At 30.2% G+C, this 26,163-nt stretch overlaps 1 protein-coding gene across 1 annotated transcript in view; it reads right to left on the bottom strand.

Moving 5' to 3' along the window:
• Positions 1-748: 748 nt before the first annotated feature.
• LOC148280518 (nephrin-like) overlaps positions 749-26,163 on the bottom strand; it is a gene marked incomplete at its 5' end in the record, with an annotated part of 113,581 nt that continues 88,166 nt past the window's right edge. Inside the window, 2 exons of the mRNA XM_088228257.1 lie at positions 749-1,958; positions 12,437-12,709. Of these exons, the coding sequence (XP_088084383.1) occupies positions 1,738-1,958; positions 12,437-12,709 (494 nt within the window). The remainder of the gene's footprint in view (positions 1,959-12,436; positions 12,710-26,163) is intronic.

The following is a 26,163-nucleotide window of genomic DNA, read 5'->3' as shown; positions in this document are numbered from 1 at the left end:
AACGTATAAATTTTTGATAACTGCATTTCTACAGCAAAGCTCAGTTTTGATAAAATTGCATGTATGAATGTTTTGGATATGAATAAAATCGGATTAAAATACGATTATTTAGAATTTTTATTATTGATGTGATAAAATTCCCACAAATTATCAAAATCTTATGATTCCATATTCTGCACATTTTTCTCAAAATGAGTAATTGATTTGTCAATAAGTTTCATGGGTTTGTTACATGTGTTTTTTTTTTCATAAAGCTACCTTGGTAGTGTTTTATTCATCCAAAGTCTTTTTTAGCATTGGTATATAATATTTTCAAATTGCCTGATTGTTGAACCTTTATTACGTCTTTCGAAAAAAGGTTTAAAAAAGAGGTAAATAAATAGTCATTGTGTCAGTAGAAAAATAAAAAAAAAACTTTCTTCTCGGGAGTGATTTTTCAGTTTACTTCTAGTCAAATTTACATTTAAAGATAACTTAAGCTCAATCAATTGATTAAAATTTCCAATGAAATGATATATAGATTATTAATTAAATACAAATTAGGAAAGATACAATATAATATTTAATTATGTTTGATTTTATCTTTGTGTTCTCAACAAACGTAATGAATGTGCACTAAAGCTAAAAACTTCTGATTCAGAAACTTACCACTTAAGCTGTCAACCAAACGAAATTTTATTCGTAAAATATATTAAACATTTCATTTAAACTTCATGAGGGGAAATAATTTTATTTAAATTAAACTCTCTGTATGAAAAACGTATTTATTTAATCAGTACATGTTTCAGTTACAGTAATATATAATATTCCTACATTTTACACACTAAACTTATGTATATATACAATGTACATAACTCTCTGTATTTCAATATAACAAAGTCTTCTAAGTGATGTAAAGGACAATTAATTAGTATCTTTATTTAATATAATATGTACATATCAGATATGGTAAAAGTATAGAGATATTTTTTTTTATCTAAACTAAAAAAACATGGTATAATGTACCTATTAATTCACAAATATTTATATTTATTAGTACCATCTGATTTCATATAGATATGTTTAATAGTAACACATTAAAAAAAGATTACAAAACATTACAAAAGATAATTCAATATCTGATGTATCTAAAAACACGGATTATTCGTTATATTTCTGATTGAAACTAAGGAAAAAACATTTTTCATACTATTTATTTTTGAAAAAAAAAATTGAGATCAGTTTGAAGAGCAGAAAATCTGTTTGAATTAATAAATATCTTTAATTGTTAATTAAATACATAATTGCACGATATACACATGTAAAAATGTAAAAAAAAACTTAATAAATGTTATGTTTCCAGAAGAGAAGAATTACAGATTCTGCCTTGGAAAATTTTCTGAAACCAGATATTTTAGTCAATGTTTAATTTTATAGCAAATCGCTAAATATCTTCCGTTACAATGAAAGGATAAAGAATAAAATAAATTAAAACATTGAATAAGATTTTCTGATTGACTGTAAAACAATTGTGTAGAAAATTTTTCTGATGAACGGTAATCAACTCGTAGATTCTGACTTTCTATTGAATGGAAAAAGATTTCGTGTAATCAGATTTTCGAATGATCCACACAAAACTACGTAAAATCAGATTTTTTATAATCCGCAAAATATCTCGTATAAATTTAGGTTGTTTACCTAACTTTTTATCGCAGTAAACGTCAGATTGAGAAATCACCGGCAAGGAAATAATCCGCCTTAGACACAAGACTCTGGGAGTCTCGTGTCGAGGATTTTCTCCTTGAAGGCTTGCACGTTGAGGGCGGAGTCAGGGGTGTAGTAGGCGGCCAGGGCGGCTGGTGGGCGGGGGCCCTCCCCAGAGCTGGACCGGCTCATGGCGCCCCCCCGGGCTCCCTTGTCTCGGGTGATTATGTCCTTCGAGGTGTTGCCCCATGTCCGGGAGTAAATTGGTGGCGGTTCTGAGAACAATAGACAAATATTGTGATAAGAGACAAAAAAAACAATCAATGATAACTATCACTAAATGAAGAACATTATTTCACCGTTGTATAAAATTATTAGGAACAAAAACGTAATAAGGCTATAAAAGTTTGAAAAATTATATAATCTGCTATTGTTGTGACGTTTAGGTGAAGTAAAATCTGTTTTGTACTCAACATAAATTTCGTAATATATTCTAGATTTATTATATCCAGTCACAGATCATGTCTTTGTGAGATTTTTGGTTTTTTAAAGTGATATTATAAATATTATGTAATTAAAAAATTACCAAATGTAAAAGAAAAATTAAAATTGAATAAATAAATGTGTTAAACATATTTTAAAAGTTTTCGGGTATTTAAACTATTCAAGATTTTTAATGAAAACTCAAGATACTGAAAACATAAGCAAATCTTGTTTTTCTGGAGTGTCGTATGTCGTTTGCACTTTGCCGTCGTTTCGAATCAAGTTGCAAAGTCCACCAATAGGGTCAGATACGTTTGGGTAGTTGTATAAACTTATATATTAGAGATTTGAATCGTGTGGCAGTCGTTGCTAATTTTAAAACTTATTTATTACTGCGGAATAAATTAATACGGAAAAGGCGTAAATATAATTAATAACACCCGTTCATGTATGTTTATGTTGATACGTAAGAATCAAGAAAAAAACTTCCATATTTCCTTATTTAAGGTATTCTTCATCCCTGTTCTAATTTGTTAATCTTAATGACTCCCGAGGGGGTGAAATCCAGTTCTTTGTCTACGAATATTTGGACAAAATCAAATATTGTAATGAAACCAACTGGTCCAAGAAGAAGTTTAACAATTGAAAAATTGTTTTCAGGCGTTGCCTAGTATGTGAAATAATTCAGTCAGGTGAATCTCTTCACAACAATAAAGGTTTCAGCTCTTTTACTTCACTAAAATCAACAGATGGAAGAATTGAAGAAATATGGATGTTCAAACATAGGAAAAATGGTGAATGTTACACAGTGTGTAAAGTGGCCACTTAAACCAGCCAATCACAGGTCATAAGCCCTGTAAATGCCTAGACTTACATATTCCCTTATTTAAGGTATTCTACATCCCTGTTGTAATTTGCAAATATATTAATTTAACATTTTTATGAACATTGATGGATTCTGTCTGTTTTACTATACATTTGATTTTCTTAGATTTATTGACCAGATTTTTATAGTACAATGCTTAAAGAGGATGAGCATTAAAAACTTTAAAAAATGGAATTATATTAGGATACCAATAAAACAATAAGTAGTTTTTAATTATTGAAAATAAGTATGATAAAAAAAAATGGCAAAGAAACAAAGTTTTATTTAAAAATAAATGAAATCACAGAAAAACAACCATATCTCTAAAAGTTACGCTTATAAGCTTATATTTACAAACGCAGAAATTTATATCATGCTCGATTATGTTATTGGCATAAAGTGTTACCTTTTCTAGGCACATAATACAAAACTGGATTATGTAAATTTGTCTGCGAAAAGGAGATTGTTTTGGAATCCTGTCAGTGAGTGACAGCCCTGGGCGGAATGTTGACCTGGTCCATCTATTTTAATAAAAATGTCACTCACACAAGCGGGGAGGAATAGGGGTGGCAACTTGCGACTCGTAGCCAGCACTGACCACCTCCCAGGTGACGTATTAAATACGCATCTATTCGATCGACCCTCGTAAGCCCAAGGTTTGTCAAAATTATTTCAGTGATTGAATGTTATTTTATGTTTCTGAGTGATAAATGTGTTGCGGGTTCCAGAATTTGCTACGAGGCGAGGGAGTGATAGCAGAAGAAAGTTGGACATGGTCCTTTTTATACATAATTTATGCATTATTTATTGGTTTTGAAAGTTACTGAGTCCCTTAGATACTTTGAATAAAACAAGGGGATGTTACTTGTATGTTTACATTAATAATGAATAAAAAATCATGGAAACATTTTCTTACTACCAGTAAAATCGTGAAATAATTTTCAGCAAATAGTGTACATTTGGTGCTAGTAAATAATACACAAAACGATAATTGAATTTGGTTTTGTGAATATCAGTGAAGTTATCAATAAGAATCAGTGAACGGCCACAGAAAACTAAAAAGTATATTTATTTTGCACACATGCAAAATTACTCCTTTGTTTATATTAAAAAATATGTTTTATCCTTTAACGAAAAATAAGACTATTAAGATTTCCATTAACTTAATTTTATTTAAACGTATGTACTTACGGAGTTACAAACGTAGCTAGCGTAAGTTATTTTAGCGATGTAAACGAAACCAAAATATACAGTACTGCGAATGCTACAAATATTGATTATATTAAGTAAATATTTTTCTAAATAAATTATAGTATAAATCGTGGTAGGGTTAATTTGAAGCAGACAAAAACAGCATATTAACTACGTAGAATAAAGTTTTATGAAACATCATATTATCTATGTATAATAAAGTTTTATGTTTAAAACAATATTTTGAGTTTGTCCAATTTTTTGTAGACAAGGACTGGATTCAACTCTCTGGGAGCTGTTAACATTAACATATTACAACAGAGATGAAGAACATTTAAGAGAAGGTGATATATAAGTCTAGGCATCTACAGGGCTTATGACCTGTCATGGGCTGGTTTAAGTTAATTACTTTTTTGTCAAATACTAGCATGATTATAAATAATAGAGGCAATATTTTTCAGAACAAACTTATTTTATGTATTAAAATAAAATCACTTTGTTTTTATGCACCACCTATATTTTTATAATTTGACAACCAACCACTTTCAGCAATACTTTGCCTTCTTCAGGGCTAATTACAAACTAACATAACATATTTAAAATTTTCACAATGAGGGTAGAGTGGGCGTGGCTACGGAAATAGAGAGGAGAGGGGGTTTGTGTGTGAATTTAGGGAGAGGGAAAAAATTAAAAATATGACTTTTACTAAGATTTATTTGATTCTTAATATTATAATTTTTATTTGGAGACTTTCTAATCTCCAATATTTGAAAATAATCAAGGGAATATTCTTTTTTGTTTGTATGTAATCGATGACTTGCAGTCATGGCACATCAACTTGTAAATGCCTGATCGATATAATTTATTAGTTCTTTGTTTAGTGTTTTTTAGTAAACTTCCTATATTATTAGTTGTGTAAAATGCTGGTTTCATGTAATTTTTTAAAGGAAAAACATCACGTACTTTTAAAACTAGAGTTTAAGAACATATGAGATGTCTTAAAAACAATAATTTTTCTGAGTTTGCTGAACATATCTTAACCAATAGTCGCTCATTCAAGATGACATCGAAATTTTACATACAAACAAAAAATGATATTCACTTGATTATTTGGAAATATTAGAGATTAAAAAGACTGTAAATAAAAATTTAAATATTATTGATAATCAAATAAATCTTAGTAATAGTACTATTTTAAATATGTTCCGTCTCCTTAAATCCACACACAAACCCTCTACTACTACTTCCGTAGCCACACCTGTATTGTGAAAATTAAAAAGATTTTGTGATCGTTTGTAATTAACCTTGAAGAAGACGTAGTTTTGCCGAAACTAGTTGTCAAATTATAAAAATATAAGTGGTACATAAAAACAAAGTGATTTTATTAAAATATATTAAATAATAATGTTCCACAAAGTAAGTGCTTCAAACATCGAAAATACAAACATATTGTATTTTGAAGATTTATGTAGTATTTGATTAAAGATATTATTTATAAAAATATTCTTCCCTGATTTCTGAAATAAAGAAAGATCACAAAAAACTTGACTTGACGGTACAAAGAAAATCTGTGGAGCATAAAGAACTAAAAAAATAAAGGATGAAGGGTCTTAAGAATTCAGCGTATTGCTTGTGTATATTATGTACACACATTCTGCAGATTTTGGGTATAATAATGTATACTTTGCGCCTATTCTTGCAGCGAAGTAGCCTGGTGGTTTAGTATGATGTATGCTTACGTTTTCTTACATGATGTTGCTAGAAGAAAGTTACCCAATATGGAACACGGCACTCAATATGGAATACTGTATTTAATATGAATAAATGTACCTAAAATGGAATACTGCGATAGAAACAATAACATGGTTATGAGTTAAAGAATCAATAATCGGTTTTTCTTCTACAAGGCTTAAAATCACAGATATCGACAATTTTTGTGAATCATATGTCATCGCCATTTTGTTTTGGTATGATTTTTTTTAAATATTATTTTTATTGAGGAAACATACAGTACAATTACAAAATTTTATAGAATGTACAGTTAGACTGAATTTTGATAGACCAGTGAAGTTTCCATACTAGGTTTATAATATTTATATCTAATCTTAATTCTATGATCTCAGGTTATGAATTAACTATTTTTTGTGCAAAAAAGAAGAAAAATAAACACAAATGAAAGTAGTTAAAAAATTTAAAAAAATATTTTTAAGATTGTTTATCTACTACTAACGTATTTACATAAATGAAAATACTATAAAAGTAATTAAAATGTAAGAATTAAAATCTATGAGAAAAAAAAACATGCTCAAATGCAAAAAAAAAACATTTTCAAAAAGGAATTTATGTAAAGAATATTAAACAAGCATAAAGATACACATACCTTTTTTTAGAGATTCAAAGAAAAAACAGTAAAAATAAACTTAAAAACAAATAAAAACAATAAATTCAAGCTAATTTAAAAAACATCTAAAAAAATAATGACACATTATAGTAGAAAAAGCAATATATAATTTTTAAAAGCAATTCTAAAAGTAATAAAGAGTAGTTTAAATTATAAAAAAATGTCAAGCGTAGCTGAGAAAAAAGAAAGAATAACAAGTATATCAGGTAATTTTTAAAATTATTGATATTGGATACAAAACAAATCTTATTTGTTGTTGAGCGAGTTAAAGCATAATATTGTGTGTTATTTGGATGGTGATTTTAATCTTGCTTTCTTTGAAAACAAGTAAACAAATACTTGGAATTTATTTTTATATGAAATGTTAAACACTTTGCAAGTATTTCATATTAGCGCACAAACATATTCCATAACCGGTTTCGCTTTTTCATAATTTCTTGATGCATACGTAATAATGAACGATTTAATCGCTTTGTTTTATTAAGTGAGACCGATCACAAAACAAAGCAGCATTCCATATTTGGTAACTCTCCTCTACTGCGTCACCCTTTGTGGAAGATTTCACCCGAGATTTTTATGGAGGTAAACTTGAATTTATTTTACAAAAACGCCGCAATTCTTATACATGAACACATGGAGAAGTGACTTCGAGTGGGGAACGAGGGAAGGGGCAAGTTTCGTGGAGAATAAATCCCAACTGTGACATAAAATACGTATCATACAGAAACTTTGGGGATTTGTACCAAGTTACGTATACGCCTTTTGTTGTGACTCGCTCATTTGCGCAAGATTATGAAGCAATGGCGCTGTTCATCAGCTGGATGTCGGTTAATTAAAACTTTAGTATTGTGTGGACGTCAGAGTATGTAGTTTCGTATTCTTCAGAAAGCGCAGGAAGGTGAGTAGTTATGCAAGCAATTATTGAAGAGAATACTTGTCAGGAGAAACCGCTGAGACACATTATGAATTAAAAGACTTAATTCATAATATGTCGCACACGAAACAACGTAATCTAAACTTGTAATTCTTGAATGAATATAACGACGTTTGATACAAATAAGATACTTCAATAAAATACATAAACAAACATATTATATATATATAAAAATACATAAATAAACAATATGAGTGATCAATAAACATGACAGAAGTGGTCCACAATACAGTTGCGGAGTAGTAAGTTTTACCTCTCCGCAACACGACTCAATAATGTAATCTTACTTTAACTTGCCATCACTATAAACCAGATCTCAACACAACACACGAGAACAGTGTAATACTACCTTAATTCTAACTGTATTTAAATTAAAACAAAATATCGATTTGCAGAATATTCAAAACGTTGTTTGTGTCATAAAGGCATTCAAATATCTAATCATAAAACATACAATTATTTTTTTAAATTGTATTTACTCATTCAAAATTACACTAGTTTAAATATTTATGAACTTATTAGGGCTTTTTAGGCTAATAACAATAAAAATATATAGGAAAATTAATTAGATTAAATTATAATGACATGTGATGCAATAGAATAATAATCTAGAAAAAAAGGTATAAGCAATAAATAATAAAATTTCAAAGAATACAATGCAAAAAAGATAATCAGAAATAATCTTTAAAATATAAATTATCCAAACTAAGATTCACACATTATCAAATATACAAGTTAATGGTATCATTAAAATCAGCAAAACAATAGTAAAATATAGTAGTTTTAAAAAAAACATAATAATTGTATCATTGAAATCAACAGAAAAAGAATGTATATTTAAAAACAGAATTGATATAATAATTGAGATATTTTTTCTAGAAACTCACTTAATACTGTAGTAAGAAATAGGAGTAATAAATAATATCCCAAATAATAGTACGTACTAAATTAAATAATACAAAAATACATAGTGAAAAAACATCAAAATATCAAGATATATATAAAGCATATAAAAGTAAAAGTATGGAAGGAAAGCAGATTTGTACATTTTTGCTAATTGCTAATCTCGAACTTTAAAAAATTGACAACCTCGTCCCTATCGATGTGCAGCAACCAATTGCAAACATTTTTCTTTAATACATTGGCACTTGTGGAGTTCTTAATGGCTGCCGGAAGTTGATTAAAAAATTTCGGAGCCAGGAAGGGCGAAATTATTATCGAAAGGTTTTGGCTAAGCATTATTTATTATATTCTTTAAAATTATTTATGTAAAGTAAACAGTTTGGTATTCTAATAAAATTAATTAATAAAATCATTCAACATTTTACGAAGAAAACGATTTTGACGAAATTTACGAATGACGTTTTACTTTAAAATTAATAAGTCGGGTTACTAAGAAAATCTGTCGTACTTCATAATTAGGCTGATTTGTCAAAGTGAATGAAAATTTAAAAGCATTTACGATACATCAAACTTTTCCTTTAGTTGAATAATGTGTTTTTATATGAATAATAAATGAAAAAATAAATATTTTATTGACAAAACGTAAGTAAAAAATTTTATTCGAAGAAGAAAAAAAAAGGTGTTAAACACGTTGAATATTTATTTTTTGAGAAAAATGGTTATTTGAATAGAGAGAACTTAAAAAAATATTATCGTTAGCTACAGGATGTCTTAACAAATACGAAAAAATGGCCCACGTTATGAAGCAATAAATTTATATAACTTGCCATCGTAAAACCATAAACATGATGTCTCGAGCATTACAGTAATGACTTAGTCCAAAAAAACATTTTTTCACTTTTTCGTTTTTTCACAAATGCGAGCACATGTTACGAAAAACGTGTTCACAGATACTAACGAACAAACCGTCCATACAATATTTTCTTACCTTAACTAAACGATTAAAATAATTATGAATCCCCGTACTGCGGGCCAATTGTTTGAGACACCTGATTTTTATCATTCGAATTATTTAACTCATCAAACTTCAAACTTTTATGTTATTCTCATTAGTATATTATAAAGGTGCATATAGTATGTATTTGTATGTTCATTTTGAACCAACGTACGTGTTATGTCATATTTACTTTGTGAATTGTTGACATTACATTGTATTCATTGCATTTTGTGGTTACCTACAGTATCATATGAGACTCGTTACACATTATTTATTCGATATTCATCCGTTTTGTAGCAACAATTCACGTACAGTGTATACTTGTAATGCCGTATTAAACAGACTTCATGAACTTGGCAATATTTATTCCCACGTATCTGATATATTTAGTGGGTATCGTTCCTATAGAACAAACCTTTTGAACTTTTTCAAAGATGGTGAATGGTAATTATATTTATTTATTCATGATTTCATAATATATACAGTTTTTTATTCACTTTGCCCAGCTGTATAAAACAGCACTTATGATTTTCTTATTGTATTACTGTAGAATGATTTATTATTTAATTTTGTTTTTTAGATTTATATTCTTGAATTATTTAATCTTTCTACTGAATATGCTGTATGATTTTTAGGTTGATTTTTTAAATATAAATCTTGTATAATTTTAAAGTTTAATAAATCTTGAGATTAAGGAAATTTATGCTTTAAAAAAAAAAAATATTCAGCGAAATATTTTAGTATTTTAAACATTTGTAAAAGGCAGTTTTGCCGTTTATGTTAATAAAATAAATAAATATGTATTCAATTTTTTTTTTTTTTTCAGAATTAGGTTTTGAAATTCATCATACTTTCTAAAAATACAATTATAACATAGGTTAACTAAAATATTTTTAAAAAGGTTTCGAATGTAGGAAAAACCCATTTTGTAAATAATTAAACCTCTTATCAAGCTCTCTCCTATACCCCTTTCAATATAAACACACGTTTAAAAATATATCTTCTTTACACCTACGCATCTACACACATACACCCACCCTCATTCATTCAAACACGCTTATACACCCTCATTAACATACACCCACATGAATACAAACGTCGCACACATATAATTGTGTCAACTCTTTTCTTATGTATGATGTATTATTAGATTAAAAGTGGATTTTTTAATTGGCTCTAGTATTATTAATATATTTTTACTTATTTTTTATGTAATAGCAGTGAGAATTCCAAATAAAATAAAATAAATAAAAACGCATGATAGAATATCAGCCTTTTCATACAGAAAACCAAATGACTACAATAATTACGGTTTATAGTTTTTTCACCCAGAAATCCTATGATGCCTATCTTTTATTGATTATTTTGGTAACGAATCGTTTTACTTCGTGTTATCGTTGCAATAAAATGAAATATAACCACCTTCCTCGACTTAAAAAAAATAAATAAATGATTTAACTCTTCATGCTTGATTTGTTTTGTCTGTTTCAAATCTCATCTTCAGAATAATATACCTTGCTCACCGCATACCGTACACGGCATAATATAATAATGTAACCCTTCCGGGGCTAAAGGGCGTATCTAAAGTTCCCTAGGTAGCATATTTTTTAATAACTTATTTGTTAATCATCATATTGATTTTATTTTTTACATAAGACTATCCGATAATGCTAAGAATATATCAAAAGTATTAAAATATTTTTCTGCCGAATTCTCCGAATTAAAAATCACATTTGTCTTTGTTTTCCCCCGTACAAACAGCAAACATTACAATACATCGCTTAACATATTAATAATTTTTAATATATTGGTCAGTTAACACGTGTATTTTTTGCTATTTGGGAGCAAATTTCCAGCCATAACCACAAAAAGCCGGGTTTCGTGCTTTTCAAATGTAAAATTACATGTATTCCCGCTCCCATCTCCCCATTGTACCACCACGAGATAACACATTGCGAGATTTGAAATCAGTGTTGTTCAACGTGTAGCAGAGAGAGCAGTGCGATGCGGCAACAGTATCTTATGAAAAAATGTAATAATTTCGCAAAAATTTTGAAATATCATTAAATATTTTTATAAACATCACTATTGGAATCATAACCAGTTTTTTTAAAGTGGTGTTTGTCTCATTTGAGCTGGGGAATTTCTGGTTCCGTAAGGAACTCAAAGTTTTTTTTTTGTGTTTTTCACCTACAGCATTTATTTATTCAATTTTTCTTTTAAAATACCTGTATTTCAAAATATCTTGGCTTTTGCTTAATGTAACACGACGTTACAGCACCTTTTGCAAAGGAATTTTTTAGCAGTCTTTTAAGAGCTAAGCGTAAACCTTAAAAGAAAGAAAACAAGAAAAAAAGTCACTCAGATACCAAAATAATATTAAAATCCCTAAATTCCACACAAGTCATGATTGAAATATCTTTGTCTTCAAAGGTGTCAAAAATGAAAATAATCTTCCCAATGAACTAAAAACTATCAAAACTAATATATCAATAAATAAATTCAAGTGTAAAAACTGCTTTCAATTATCAATTTGTATGAATGTATTATAATTTTTCGTTTTTCTTTATATTTCCTGTAAGTTTTTTGTTTCACATTTACTCGTATATTCAAAATTATATAAATTCTAATAAATAAATAACTAGAACAGTGTAAGTCCCTCTCCAAGCACAAGAGTTAGTCTCTTTTTTTGGAAAGTTAGAGTTATAACATTATCTAGATGTATAAAATTAGATTTGTATAGAATAAAAAAAAAAAACATATTCCATTAGTAAAATATATTATTGATTAATAAAAAAAAAACGTTCATATTTGGTATTGTTGAAAAACATTGGCTTTAAACAACATATTCGCCGTTTTTGTATATTATATTGTCCATGGATGAAAAACAAATATTTAATAAGAAAATTTGGAAACAGATGTTAAAAAAAGGAAAAATGAGTGGTATTTAAAATATTATGTAGTTTTGAAGAACCTCACCATAATTAGCTGGTATGACATCGGGGTCTCTATCATCGGGTAGTGTTTCCTTAGGCGGTTGCAAGGGCGGTTGTCTCAGTCGGGCGACCGCTGGGGGGGCGGCACTCGTGGGGGGTGGGAAGGCCTTCAGCTCAGAGGCGGGCGGCGCGCGCGCGTGTCCAGCACGTGCGCGGCGTGCCCGCAGCACGCCCAGCGCGAGCAGCGCACCCAAGGACAGGAGACCGCCCGCTAGCGCGCCCATCCACGGCGAGACTTGCCATCCGCCCACTGGAGCTGGAAAAATACAGAAGGTTTAAAAAAACAAGGTATGACCAATTACATTTTTTAGATTTTCACGGCCGTTCAGATGCACGACAAGTTTTAGGTTATTATTTATTTTATTTTATTGGTATACTTGGCACAAATGCCTTTTCTAAACAAACACTAATATATTAAACATTACAGTGTTTTATAACAAAATTATGAAATACTGCAATAAATATATAGTTTTACATATTACACAGTAGTTTTATATACATTGAACTATATTAAAGTACTATGCGATACATTATACTTAACATACTTAGGTAAATAAATATATAAAAAACAGAAAAAATAAGGACAACGCAGTTAATTAAAAATTGTGAAAATCATAAATTATTCATTTATTGGTATTGTTACAACCATATAATTAATAATAGTCCAGAAACCGCATACGCGCATCAATCAGAAAGCGACTTAACTATTCTCAAAATAGTAGTTTTACGTTTTGACCCATTAGTTTCTTTGTAGACGTCGCGCAGTACGCAACTCCCGAATTAAATTCAACTATGCCGTGTTGTGTCATTTTAAAGTGTAAAAATGCTGCTGAGATAAAAAAAAAACAGGATGTGATCACATTTTATGTGTAAGTAGCAAATGCATGTGCACGTAGTAAATGCATAACTCAAAAAATTTATTATTTTTCAACCTGTCAGATTGTCAAAGAAAACAACATGGACATTTTGTAAGTATTGCCAGGGTAGTATATTTTTTTAGGCTCCTTTTTTATAATTAAGAAATTTGGTATTAATTGATTGAGTGGAGTTTTACCTTATTTTTTGCTCATCTAATGAGAGATCTAACGAAAATTGGACCTCTCGGATTAAGCTACGCCATAGTGGACATTTTACCAACATTATTTTGGAGACATCATATATTATTCAACATGAAATAAAAATACCAGTTTTACGTAAAATAAAATTTTATTTAGTTTTTAAGTTTAAAGTTCATAAATGAAATAACTCTTATTAAATGACCCTTTACTTATCTGCTCCGTTGTCAATCAATGTTTCCTCGTGTATAATAAAGTTTTAGAGAAATTAAAATTTACAAATTAATTTAAAAAAAAATATAATTATCTTATATTTGTGTTACGGTTATATTTTTTGCGATCTGGCAACATTACGCGGTGACTTCAAGCATGCGCGTGGCGAAAGTGAGGCAAAATGAAGGGATTTTTGAACACAGTCCGGATGTATTCAAATATAATTCTACGCTCCTTCTGGACTATTCATAATTTTATGGTTGCAATGCATATTGAGTATTCTAGGTATAGTACCAACTGCCTCGTGTTAAGAGCTCAGGGGTTCAAAATAATTTTAAAATTAAAATAAAATGACAACTTTAAATTAATAAATGAAACTTTAAAAAAAATTAACTAAAAAAAATATTTTATTTTTTATTTTTTAAAGAAATATTTGCGTTTTAATGATTTATCCAATTTTGAGGGCCATTCTCAACGAGTTGTAAACAACTTACTATTAGAAAATGGAATCAAGTTGGGGTAGAGTGGGATTCGAACGACGGACCTTTGGTCCGTGAGTCCGAGACACTAGCCACGGGACCACAACCCGATTGTATATAATAATTAGAAATACAAAAATCAAAAATCCAGTCATACATACATCGCACAGACACATTTAAGACGTACGAGTATTTATTTATACATTCATTTCTATGTCGTGTATCGTTTGTTATTTTTTCTAAGGTTTAAAAAAAGTAATAGGATTGCAAAAAGGCTAAATAAATAAAGCCACTTAAATGTAATTTTATTATATTTAATGTTAAAATATTAAAGTTATATGTCTGTATTATGGGAAAAGTAAAATCTTTTTACTTAAAATATATTTTTTCACAAACTTAAAAGGAAATTATTTAAATATAAATTTATTTAGTTGTGTGTAGTACCATAACATATTTAAGCAAATCATATCTCGTTCCCTTCATATTCCATTAGGCATGTTTTAATACGGTACCAAAATTCTTTTGAAAATGAAAACCAGCGAAATGAAATGATGTTTTAGATGTATCTACAAAACATTTATTTAAATTCCTAAGAAGGTTTTTCTTTGTTCAAGAATAGTTATTTTTTTCGTATTTAAAGATTGTTATGAATTTTTAAATATAAAAATGTTGCCTTGCTTGATATGTTTTTATTTATGTTCATAATTGTACATATTTATACATTCAAGAGAAACAAATCTTTTTCTGTTTTTTTCTCTTTAACTCATTTCCCATTTCCTAATAGCGAGTTATTTATATTTTGTTCAAAATGGCCCTCAAAATGAAATATTTGGGTAAATCATAAGAACGCAAATATTTCTTTAAAAAAAAAAATGTCGAGTGCTTTTGGGCACCCGAGATAAATTCGACTTCTCTGGCATGGGTGGTTCAAGAGTACTATCGCTCGTCAATTTACATAAATAGTGTACGATTCTTAAGACGAATGAATCCAGCATAAAGGCCTCAGGAGAGAAATTTTATTTCAAATATAATTATATTTACATTTTATCTTCAATACTTTTGAAGTCATTCCATGGAGGTTTTGATATTTCAAAGAATATAAGCGCAGTGTAATTAATAAAAGTTTTCCCATTTCCCGAGTTTACATAGAATAAGAGGTGCTAATCCTTCCAATCTGCATTCGGCATAAATCTCCACAAATTGCACCGCGAGTCGATAATCCTTACCCCCAGTTTTAGAGAGATTTATTTGTCTGTATATTAATTAAATCTCGAAAACTTAATCTTGCGGGGATTTCGTTATTGAAATGAACGATATTTATACCACCGGATAAACGGTAAATAAGATAAATTACAGTGCTTCCAAGAGGAAGATAAATTTTGAAGCTTATTTTGTATAATGCATCTACCCAGCTGTTTAATTCGAAAATTTAAGGATTAGACTTGTAATAAATTGAATCATGATTTTTAGATAAACAATGACAGCAGTTCACAATTTGCGCAATACGAAAAACAAATCAGTTTTATGTAATTCAAATATATGTTTGTGTAATAATTTTTATTTTTGCTATTATTTCATAATAAGCATGCTTCTACTTTTCATTATGTTGTATTCCAACTCAACACAGGTTTCTTGGCCTCATAGAGTTTGAGATACGTTATTATAACTTTTTTGTAATATTTAAAATAAGTAAAAAAATAAAAAATACTAACAAAATCTGATTCAACAATAAAATACATCCACAACATTTTGAGTCTGTACACATTTTTGTAGACAATAACTGGATCTAACCCCCATGGGATTTATTGATATTAATATATTACAACAGTGATGACGAGCATTTTATAGAAGGGAATAAAGAAGTTTAGACTTGACTTAAGACTTCTGTAAAATGTTTTTCATCTATGTTGTAATAAATAATCTATCTGGAATTCCTCAAGGATACAACCTAGACCCTCTTCTTTTCCTTCTTTTAATAAATGATATTGGCGATACGATCAAAAACTTTGACTTCCTTTTCTTTGCTGACGATGTCAAGATTTTCAAATCTGTTAAAAGTGCTAAAGACTCATTTTGCCTCCGAAATGATTTGAGTAATTTATAGAATTAGTCTGTTTCTAACAGACAACCTTTTAGCATACCAAAATGCTGCGGGGTAATCTCATACACTCGCTCCAAATAAACATCTTTATTTACTTACGATATAAATAATGTACTTTTACTATGCAATTATTAAATTGAAAATCTTTGAATTTGTTGCAACAGAGAGGAAAACATTTTTGAGATAGGAATGTGGGAGTCAAGGCATTAACAGGGCTTATGACCTGTCGTTGGCTGATTTAAGTGGCCATTTTACACACTGTGTAAAATTCACCATTGTGCCTATGTTTGAACATCCACATTTCCACAACTCTTCCATCTGTTGACTATTGTGAAGTAAAAGAGCTAAATCCTTTATCACGTGAGCGAGATTCATCCGGCTGAACCAATTCACCTACTAGGCAACGCCGGAAAACGATTTTCAATTTTTTTATACTTCTTTTTTTACCAGGTAGTTTATTCAACAATCTTTCGAGTATGTCCAAATGCTTGCAGATTAGCTGGATTTCCTCTGTAGGGAGTTATTCACATTTAAATTTATTGCAATTTACACACTGTGTAACATTCACCATTCAGCCTATGTTTGAACATCAACATTTCCTCAACTCTTCTTTATGTTAACATTTGTGAAATTATTTTTCGGCGTTGCCTTGTAGGTGAATTAGTTCAGCCGGATGAATCTCACCCACATAATAAAGGTTTCAGCTCTTTTACTTTACAACGGAGAAGACTAACGAAAAGTGAAGAGAACTGGTGGTAATTTAAATATTATAAAATATAAAAATCGTTTCGATGATAATACGATACATAAAAATAAAACAAAAACACATTTTGATTGTTTCGGCCGTCTCTTGATAAATAATTTAAAAAAACACTTAGCTTTCTCATTAAGAATAAAAAGTAGTCAAGTGCGTACTAAAACAAATTTAAAAAAAACCCACCCAAAAACATTTAAGTACTAACATATTTTTCTTTTAAAATGAAAACAAACACACCAATTTTTTTTAAGATTAAAAAAATATGTTGCAATTAAAAATTAAAAATAAAACTTCGCGTGATAAATAAAACAAAATGTTGAGATAATGTAACATTAATAGTTGGGGATAAAAAGATGCTGAAAAAAAATGTTTATTAGATTTATAAAGTTTTTAAAAAAATGTTAATAAATAAACAGAAAATTTTTAATATTTTGTAAAAGTATCTCAAAAAATGGTATTAAAAAATTTATATAAAAATAAATTATAAATTAAATTACAGTTAGTGCATAAGATAATAAAACATATGGTTCACATTTAAAAATATTTGAAAATAACATTTCAGAAAGTGTATAATAGTACTACACATCAAAAACATAAAGCAAAAAAATTGCACCAAAAATAATATTTAATATCCACTTAAATAATTTATTCAAGAACGATGTTTGATTATGTCCAAATGCCCTTCTCAAAAATGTTTTCCCTCTCTGTTGAAATAAATTTAAATATTCAAGAACGATTTTAAATGAATGTTTGTTATATTAAAACTGTCTATATGACAAGTAAATTTATTGGCTAAGAAATTAAAACTCTAAATCGGAGTGTAGTGCATATATTTATGTACAAACAAATGTAAACAATATCTGTGTACCGAATGATCTAAGTACGCTGCATTTGTTGTTTCAATGTAGTGCCCTATGCATCACTTAATGTGCGGATACGAGTAGAATGATGACGATAATTTAAAGAAAAAAATTCATGAACCTTCATATTCATTAACAAAGCTAGGATAATATATCCCATCATGCAATTAGATAGTAGTTCTCCTGCACGCCAATTAGCATTTAAATATCTGAATGTCGGATGAAAGCAGAGTATAATGTATAGTACATATATATCGCAGAGTTATTCATATTTCTGTAGAGATTTCCCTTAGTTGAAATTTTCTGTTATCTGAGGTCACGACTATATGGGACTGGAGGGTGAGGATAAAGATGTTTCAAATTTACATACATATTTTAAAAAGTTTATTTATCAACCCTTGAGAGAAAAAATGAAATTTATAATAGATGAGCTTTTTTTAATCTATGTAAATTATTCACAGGTTCATCTGTCTCAAGCACAAATGATTTGTATATATCTTAACTATATTCAAAAGGTAAAAGTAGTTCCACACTGAGGTATAATTAAATAGAGATGACGCTTCTTTTTTTACTTTAAAACATTGTTCTAAAAATTATAGAACAATATTGCTGTGCAAAACGCGGAGTAGAGTAAAAAGGACTAACTGTTTATGCCACTTACTTTGAATTCAAAGCTGAACGTCACGCCCTTTCGCACTGCTTCACATTGATAAGTGTATACAAGAAAAAATACTATTTCTCACCAAATATACAAGTAAAATGAGCTCCGGAGCCTTTGTTCAATTGAACACATGTCGGGTGCTTAGTGCCGCATCGAGTGTATATATATATATTTATATTGATGTACAAGGGTCATCCACAAAATAAGATTTCGAAATCTTCTAAGGCCGCGGGAAATTTTTTGCTATAATGTTGGCGCTTGTGACGTGTAAGAAGGATCCTAAGGATCAGTTTATTTGGTCACGCGTGCTTGTTGGCCATTTTGTTTAGTCGAAATATTTTTTCCGATAGAGAGAAAGTCGCGCCACCACCTCCCTTGCGTCAAAATCACGTGACCACCGCGCGTGAATTTTTTAATGGTTTGCATAAAAAAGAAGAAGCTTTTCTGGACTTTATCGAGACGGAAAATGAAACGTTCCAAAATCTAAAAGACAATAACTTCAGCGTCATTCGTCCCCATCCACCAAGAAGTTCAAAACGACCTATTCAGCCAGAAAAGTTATGGCATCAGTTTTTTGTGCTGTAAGGGGGTCTTTTTGATTGATTTTATGCCTTAAAAGACTATCATTATGCGGAGGTTTACTGCAATACCCTAAAAAAACTCAAAAAAGCCATACAGAACCACAGAAGGAGAATACTGACCAAAGGAGTAAGCCTTCTGCACGACGACGTCAGGCCTTACACCACGCGAGTTACACATTAGCTGTTGACATCGTTTGAATGGGGTATTGTCATCCACCTCCCTTATTCACACGAATTAGCGCCTTTGGACTATCAATTTTTCACTAAACTTAAAAAGTTTTTAGGTGAGAAAGGTTTTTTCAATAATCTGGAGATCAAGAAGCAGTGAAGAATCTCCTGAAACAGCTTACGGTAGATTTCTATGACACTGGCATAAAAAACTAATTTTCCGACTACAGAAATGTCTAAATCAATAATTACTTTAAAGAATAGTTGAATACATTTGTGAATTTTAATTAAATACAAGCCCTTTTTGATCCAACATAAATGTTGTAAACTTATTGTGTGGATAACCCTCGCAGTAACATCGGTTTTTTTTACAAAATGTCGGTAAGATTACGATTGCGTCACCTGGTCCAAGAATTAGTATGAAAATTGAAAAATAATTTCAGGATTGCTTAGTATTTAGGTAAAATAATTCACTCAGATTAATCTCTCCAGCATCAACAGTCTTCAGCTTCATTTAATCATTAATAAAATATACACGTTTAAACATGCAACAAAAAAAACAAAATTATACTATGTATTTACAATATATATATTTATACGAGTATATATATATATACATGGCACATAATATAATATACAATGCTTACATTATATATACATATATTTAATGTAAGTATTGTATATTATATCTTGTGCCATGTGAATGTGATTTAATTTTAAATGACAAATAATTAAAGAAAAAAATAATAAACGACTATAATTTTTTTGACGATGTATTTATTGATCACAAAATAAAAACACATAAAACGTTACCTAATGTTCTTTTTTAACTGAAAAAAATTCAGGCACTTTAATAAAAAAAAAAACAAGTCTTGTTGATTTACGGTATCCCTGTAGGGTTGAAAAAGGGTATAAGGTGGTAAAAAAGGCAGCGACCTGAAATTGGAGATGGTTGGGGGAGGATTCCAGGATAACAGGCTACCTCCTGATTATATTTTCAGCCTTTGGAGATGAAATTTATTTCAGCAGAATTCTTCGAAGACTTTCGCCTCCGCTGTTATTTTGGTTACATTTTTTTATATTAAAACTTCTGACAATACACGTACATTTGAGCAACGTGCCATCAATGTTTAAACACAGCTTTAAGGGAAGAGAAAGTGGTGTAACGAGATAATTTCATTTTTGACAACGTGTTTTATGAATTCCTCCCCAGAGACGAACAACGTGGAATAAATGAATTTCTCATCGATGAATCCACAATGCGGTTAAAACTACAAATTGCTTTTGCAGTATAAAACCTGACACAGATTTATAATGTGATTTTTAAAATATTTATTTTTTAATGGAGAATAGAGTTTCGCGTGTGAAATAAATCGAGAATTCATTGATAAATCACCACCATTTCCCTATCCGCCGCTAGCGGTGCATAAGGCAATGTTTTTTATTTTTTTATTAACCATCTACAATATTTTTTTTACAAATAATTTTAGAGTCCTCCTCACTAGGGAAACCTGTCCTAAGGAGGACTGTACAGTACAATGTAAATTTTTTTTTTTCTTCAGCCAGATTTAAATTTATCTTTTTTTTTTTTTAAAGAAATAACCTGCTAAGCCTCTGTTTTCAGGCTTGTCAGCAGGTGGGATAGAGGGAATATGGAAGAAGTAATGATAAATACACCACTGCACCCAGACCAATTGAGAAAAATATTTTTCTAGGATTTTTTCTTGCAACTGGCGGGAATCGAACCCGCAACGCCAGTGTCACAGATGGCCGTCTTACCAACTGCGCCATGGCGCCTGTCCAAAATTTTGAAATATTTTTTGTTATTAGTTGATTTCATTTTATGTGGAAGCATAATAAACACTTTGGTAGAAAAATAATCCTTGTACCTTTGTTCAAATGTTGTGTTAAATGGAGGAATATTGACAATGATATAATTTCTTGACCTTGTTCTATATTCATGTCCCTGAGCAGGAGGATGACGATGTATATCTCCAAATCTGTCGAGCATAATAATTTTAACGTGTATTAGGCATATTTCAGACATATCAAAGGGTTTAAAGATTTCAGTAGATGGGATTCTTATTGGTACCTTGAAAATAATTTTAGTGATGTCTTTTTGTACTTTAATGATTCGTTTAAGATGTGTAGCTGCAGCATATCCTGAAACTATAAGTCTATATTCTAAATGAAATTGGCAAAGTGAATAGTATATATTTTTCAAAACATGATGTGTATGATGTTTCTAATGATGTTAAAAAGATACATTAGCTTAATGAGTTTATTAGCCGTGTTATAAATATGAGTGTCCTATCTTAAGTTCTCATCTATTTCAAGCCTGATATTTAATATTTTTATGTGCTATAATAGGACAGCTGTAGCTTGATTTACTTTGACAGTTGATTATTTAAAGTGTTAGCAACTCATCTAGTTTGCTTCTTGATATAATGAAGAAGGTTAAATAACTTTTTTTCTTGGTATTCAATTAAAAAAAGTTTATTACTAGCTAATTTTGAAAAAGCGCAAGTCCTTTTTCAGCTATCTTGAATGTGTTTGCCCAGTTTTTATCGTTAAAAAATGAAAGCCGTCTAATCTGCTAAGCTTGCAAAATTAATTTTGGACGTAAGTTGCATAGATCGTAAATATATATTAGAAACAATATTTGTCTTAACACTATACCTTGAGGCAGTATCTAGAACACATACAGACTGATGATTGTAAAGATGACCAGGACATAGAGAGACTGAGAAGAGTCATCCAAATCAGGGCCTCTATGCTAGCAAGACGCTTCATTCAGTGCAGTGACGAAGTTAAGGAAATACCTCTTTGCATCGTATTTGACGTCCATGTACACACGAAAACTATGGATCAATTTCACGCAAGCAGCGTGGAATAAATTAAGTGTCAGCCATAACAATACAGTTATGGCTGACACTTAATTTATTTGCAATTATTTGGACTGCCTAAATACTGCAGGGCCTACAAAATGTTAACAACTGGATGTGAACACCTTCATTGCCCTACTTCGCCAGAAAGCCTGGAGCCTATGGGAATGCCTGAAAAGCTCCAACAACACACTTCTCCAGCCACTGCAGGGTGGATCCATTCACCTCTGTTCGAGGGATGGATACAAAGGTTGAGACCGCCATAATGACACAATGTAAGAGATTTTTTTTTTCTCATTTATGCAAAAAAAAATTTAAGTATAATTATATTATTTTAGTTTTATTATTTTTTTCCTTCTTGTTGATTACTTTTATTCATTTTTGTTTTGTATTTTAGTTGAAATATTTTAATATTTTTTTATTTATTGTTAAATTTATTCATATTATTAAGTTGGGAAAATTGGCTTTGCCTTGTTTAGCCATTTTATTTGTACTAAAATTATTATTTTTAATCAGGTAATTGCAGGGCTTTGCGAATATTTTTGTTACATAGGAGGCAAAATGATCAGTCCTACGGTTCAGGTGCCCGTCAGCGAACTATGTAATATTGCAGAGTAGAATCACCTTTGAAATTAACCTTTCACGTCCTTTCACTTTCACGTCACTTTCACGTCCCTGCTAGGAATCGAACCTAGGTCCTCAAGCGTGGTAGGCAGACGTGCCAATCACTATCATATCTCCCCTCGATGTACATTTTTAATAATTTTTACCTGAGAGTAGCCATCGAGTCGAAAACACTGTCGTCAAGGGTTCTGTGTCCAGGCGGATGAAAAATAATGTTCTCAATGTGAAATATCATCGATAAAATTCCATAGTTAATGTAAATATTTCTAAAAAACATGTATTCGTAATAAATTAGTCGTTTTATGTTTCGTATTTTGAGTGTAGTCATTATGTGCGTTGTAATGCTGTTTTAAAAGTACACTCCAATATAACTGTTCAAGTATTTAGATATGTTATTGAAGTGTCCATTTAATATTTTTGAATGTCATGTACTGTTGAGTTTTTAATGTGGTTTTTATTTTTTGGTATTATATTTGAAAATGTCAGCATTTATAGTTACTGTTATTTCTTCGTCTTGAATGTTTCCCAATACAGTTTGCAGTAAAATTTTTATCGTCTCAATATTCGTCGAGTATTTTATTTTACGTCAAAACGTTTAACGTTTTTTGTACAAAATAACAATCAAACTTCCTAGTTTAGTTTTACAAACAAAAGAAACAAACCATGGCGCCTGTTCACCAAAGGGTAGGCAGATAGGATAGAATGCCACATCACTCTATATTTGCACACACACCTCAGTTCCTCAACAAACATACGTCTTGTCATGCACACCCTCGTGGGTATACTGGCAAAAAACGTCATCTCAAAAATATGTGGATTTGACTTAATGATGCAGTTTTGTAATGTTTTTAACTTTCATGTATTTGTAGTTTTAAAAATAAGTTTAAGGTTAAGTCGTAAACCGGGAAATTTATTCAGGCTTAAAGCTTTAAAGAACTTAATATTTGCTTAGTATAAAATTAATTAAGAAACGGAAAAATTAAACATATGTTCTTAAATGAGCACTTTACATCTAACTATATTTAAATAAGATTTAAAAGAGTAAAATTGAAACAAAACTTAAATGCTTGAATTCTCAAAACAGGTATTCGAGAGTTAAAGTTTTTGCCAGTATACCCACTTGCTCCAACATTTTTTACACGTCCATTAAGTTTTTGTTAGATTTGGTCATGTCATGTTTTTTTCAGTCTTCCTCATTTCTAAATCAATCAACATTTGCAACGCAAATACTTTTTTATAGTTCTATCTCAGTCCATAAACTCCACATGTCCAAATCAACGCAGCACCTAATTTTTAGTAAATTAAAGGTTTAAGTTATAAGAAACCACAAGCTCTTCAACTGCTATCCTTCTGTCAGGACTACTATTTTCGTCCATATTAAACCACATTGAAGAGCTTGCAAAGTCACCTTCTACTATCATATGCCTCCTTCTAAGAATGCTCAAGGCATAAGAGAATCCAGCTACCTGTGGGTCAGGTCGGTCACCAAAGAGATATAAATATGATTTCGAAGGAATTCAATATTATCTAAAAGACTTTAAAGTAATTGAAATAATATTTAAAAGTCTATGAAATTTTGACATCGAAGCATAAAATAAAATTCGTATAGGGTGATTTACTGTAATAATCGATAACTCTCTGTACATCAAAAATGCAATTAAAATCTTCCAAAGCAAATAATGATTTTTAATTTATTATTCAGGTCACGTGACTCGTACATGTCCGAATAGAGTCATGGAAAATATTCATGTATTATAGATAACAGAAGGCCACAACACTACTGGTTGGCATAAAATGTGAATTGGCTTACTTGTTTGTCATATTAACTTCACTGATGGAAACAGATATTTATTGAATTTTGATTGAATTCTTGAATAAATGTTTTTGATTTTATCACATTTACATAAGATTGACTATTTTATACAAACGAAAGAATTAGATTTATACAGCATCATTTTTGTAAAAATCACCTTAAGGGTGCTGTATAGTAAAAAAATATTCCAGCACGTTTTGCAGCTACAGAGCGTATGGACGACTGGGATTCTAGTTCGTCGTTTCAAATGATTATATATTTCAATTACAACATAAAGGAGCTTGATTACAGCACGTTTTGTAGCTTCAGACCGCATGTACGTTAAGAAATCGTTTAGTTTGATAATGAAGTTAAGTGTTTGAATTTTAACTAAAAAAAAAACACATTTTTAAAAATAAGTGTTAGATTATTACAACTCTTGCAGCTACTGAGCGCATGGACGGTTGACATTCTAGACCCTATTTAGAAAATTCAGGTATTTGATAGTTGATAACATTTACAAATAGAAGCAAGTTTACCAATCGTCTAACAGCTTTGTAGCTATAAAGCGCACGGATAAGTGGAATTCTAGCAACTTAAAATTATATCAATGAATTTTCAAAAAATGAACATTGAGCATAGTAGATAAATTGTCAAGTGTTCATGTTAAAAAGTAAACAATAAAAAAATAAACAATGTTTGAGTATGTCCAAATGCTTGCAGACTGGCTGCATTTAAATTCATATTTAAATTTATTTCAACAAAGAGGGAAAACATTTTTGAGAAGGGAATATGGAATGGAATATGAATTACTTCACAAAAGTCAACAGATGAAAGAGTTGAGGAAATGTGGATAGTCAAACATGGGCAGAATGGTGAATGTTACACAGTGTGTAAAGTGGCCACTTAAACCAACCAATTTTTTTATTTTTTAAAAGGAATAACCCACTGAGACTCTATTTTGAGGCTTGTCAGCAGATGGGATAGAGGGGATATGGAAGGAGGTAAAAAAAAATACACCACTACACCCCGACCAATAGAGAAAAAATCTTTCTTGGATTTTTTTCTTGCAACTGGCGGGAATCGAACCCGTGACGCCAGTTTCACAGATAGCCATCTAACCCACTGCGCCACAGCGCCTGACAGGTCATAAGCCCGGTAAATGTCTAGACTTCTATATTGCCTTCTCAAAAATGATTTCCCTCTCTGTTGAAATAAATAAAAAAAATAAATGGAGCTCTGTTCAAACATTATGGTCAATTTAATCAAGAAAGATATCCGAAGGGTAGCTTTTGTTGATTCTAAGTAGTTACTGCCGTACATGTTGCTAACTGGATGCTTGCTGATTCCTGAAAGATGGTACATGCATATATATGTAGTTGCCGAGGGACGGTGCGTATTAATACAATAACTTGGTGTTAATTTTGGTTTGAATTATTTCGTTTTATGATAGGTGCGCAACATTACGGCTGAATTATTTTTTAACGTTAATATTAGACGAACGCGTGAAAGAGGTGGTATTGATTAATTATTA

The sequence above is a fragment of the Micrasema longulum genome, unplaced genomic scaffold, assembly GCF_059751315.1.
Source record: "Micrasema longulum isolate JH-2025_06_02 unplaced genomic scaffold, ASM5975131v1 h1tg000571l, whole genome shotgun sequence".
Classification (NCBI taxonomy): domain Eukaryota; kingdom Metazoa; phylum Arthropoda; class Insecta; order Trichoptera; family Brachycentridae; genus Micrasema; species Micrasema longulum.
This window is presented reverse-complemented; position numbering and strand designations above follow the sequence as displayed.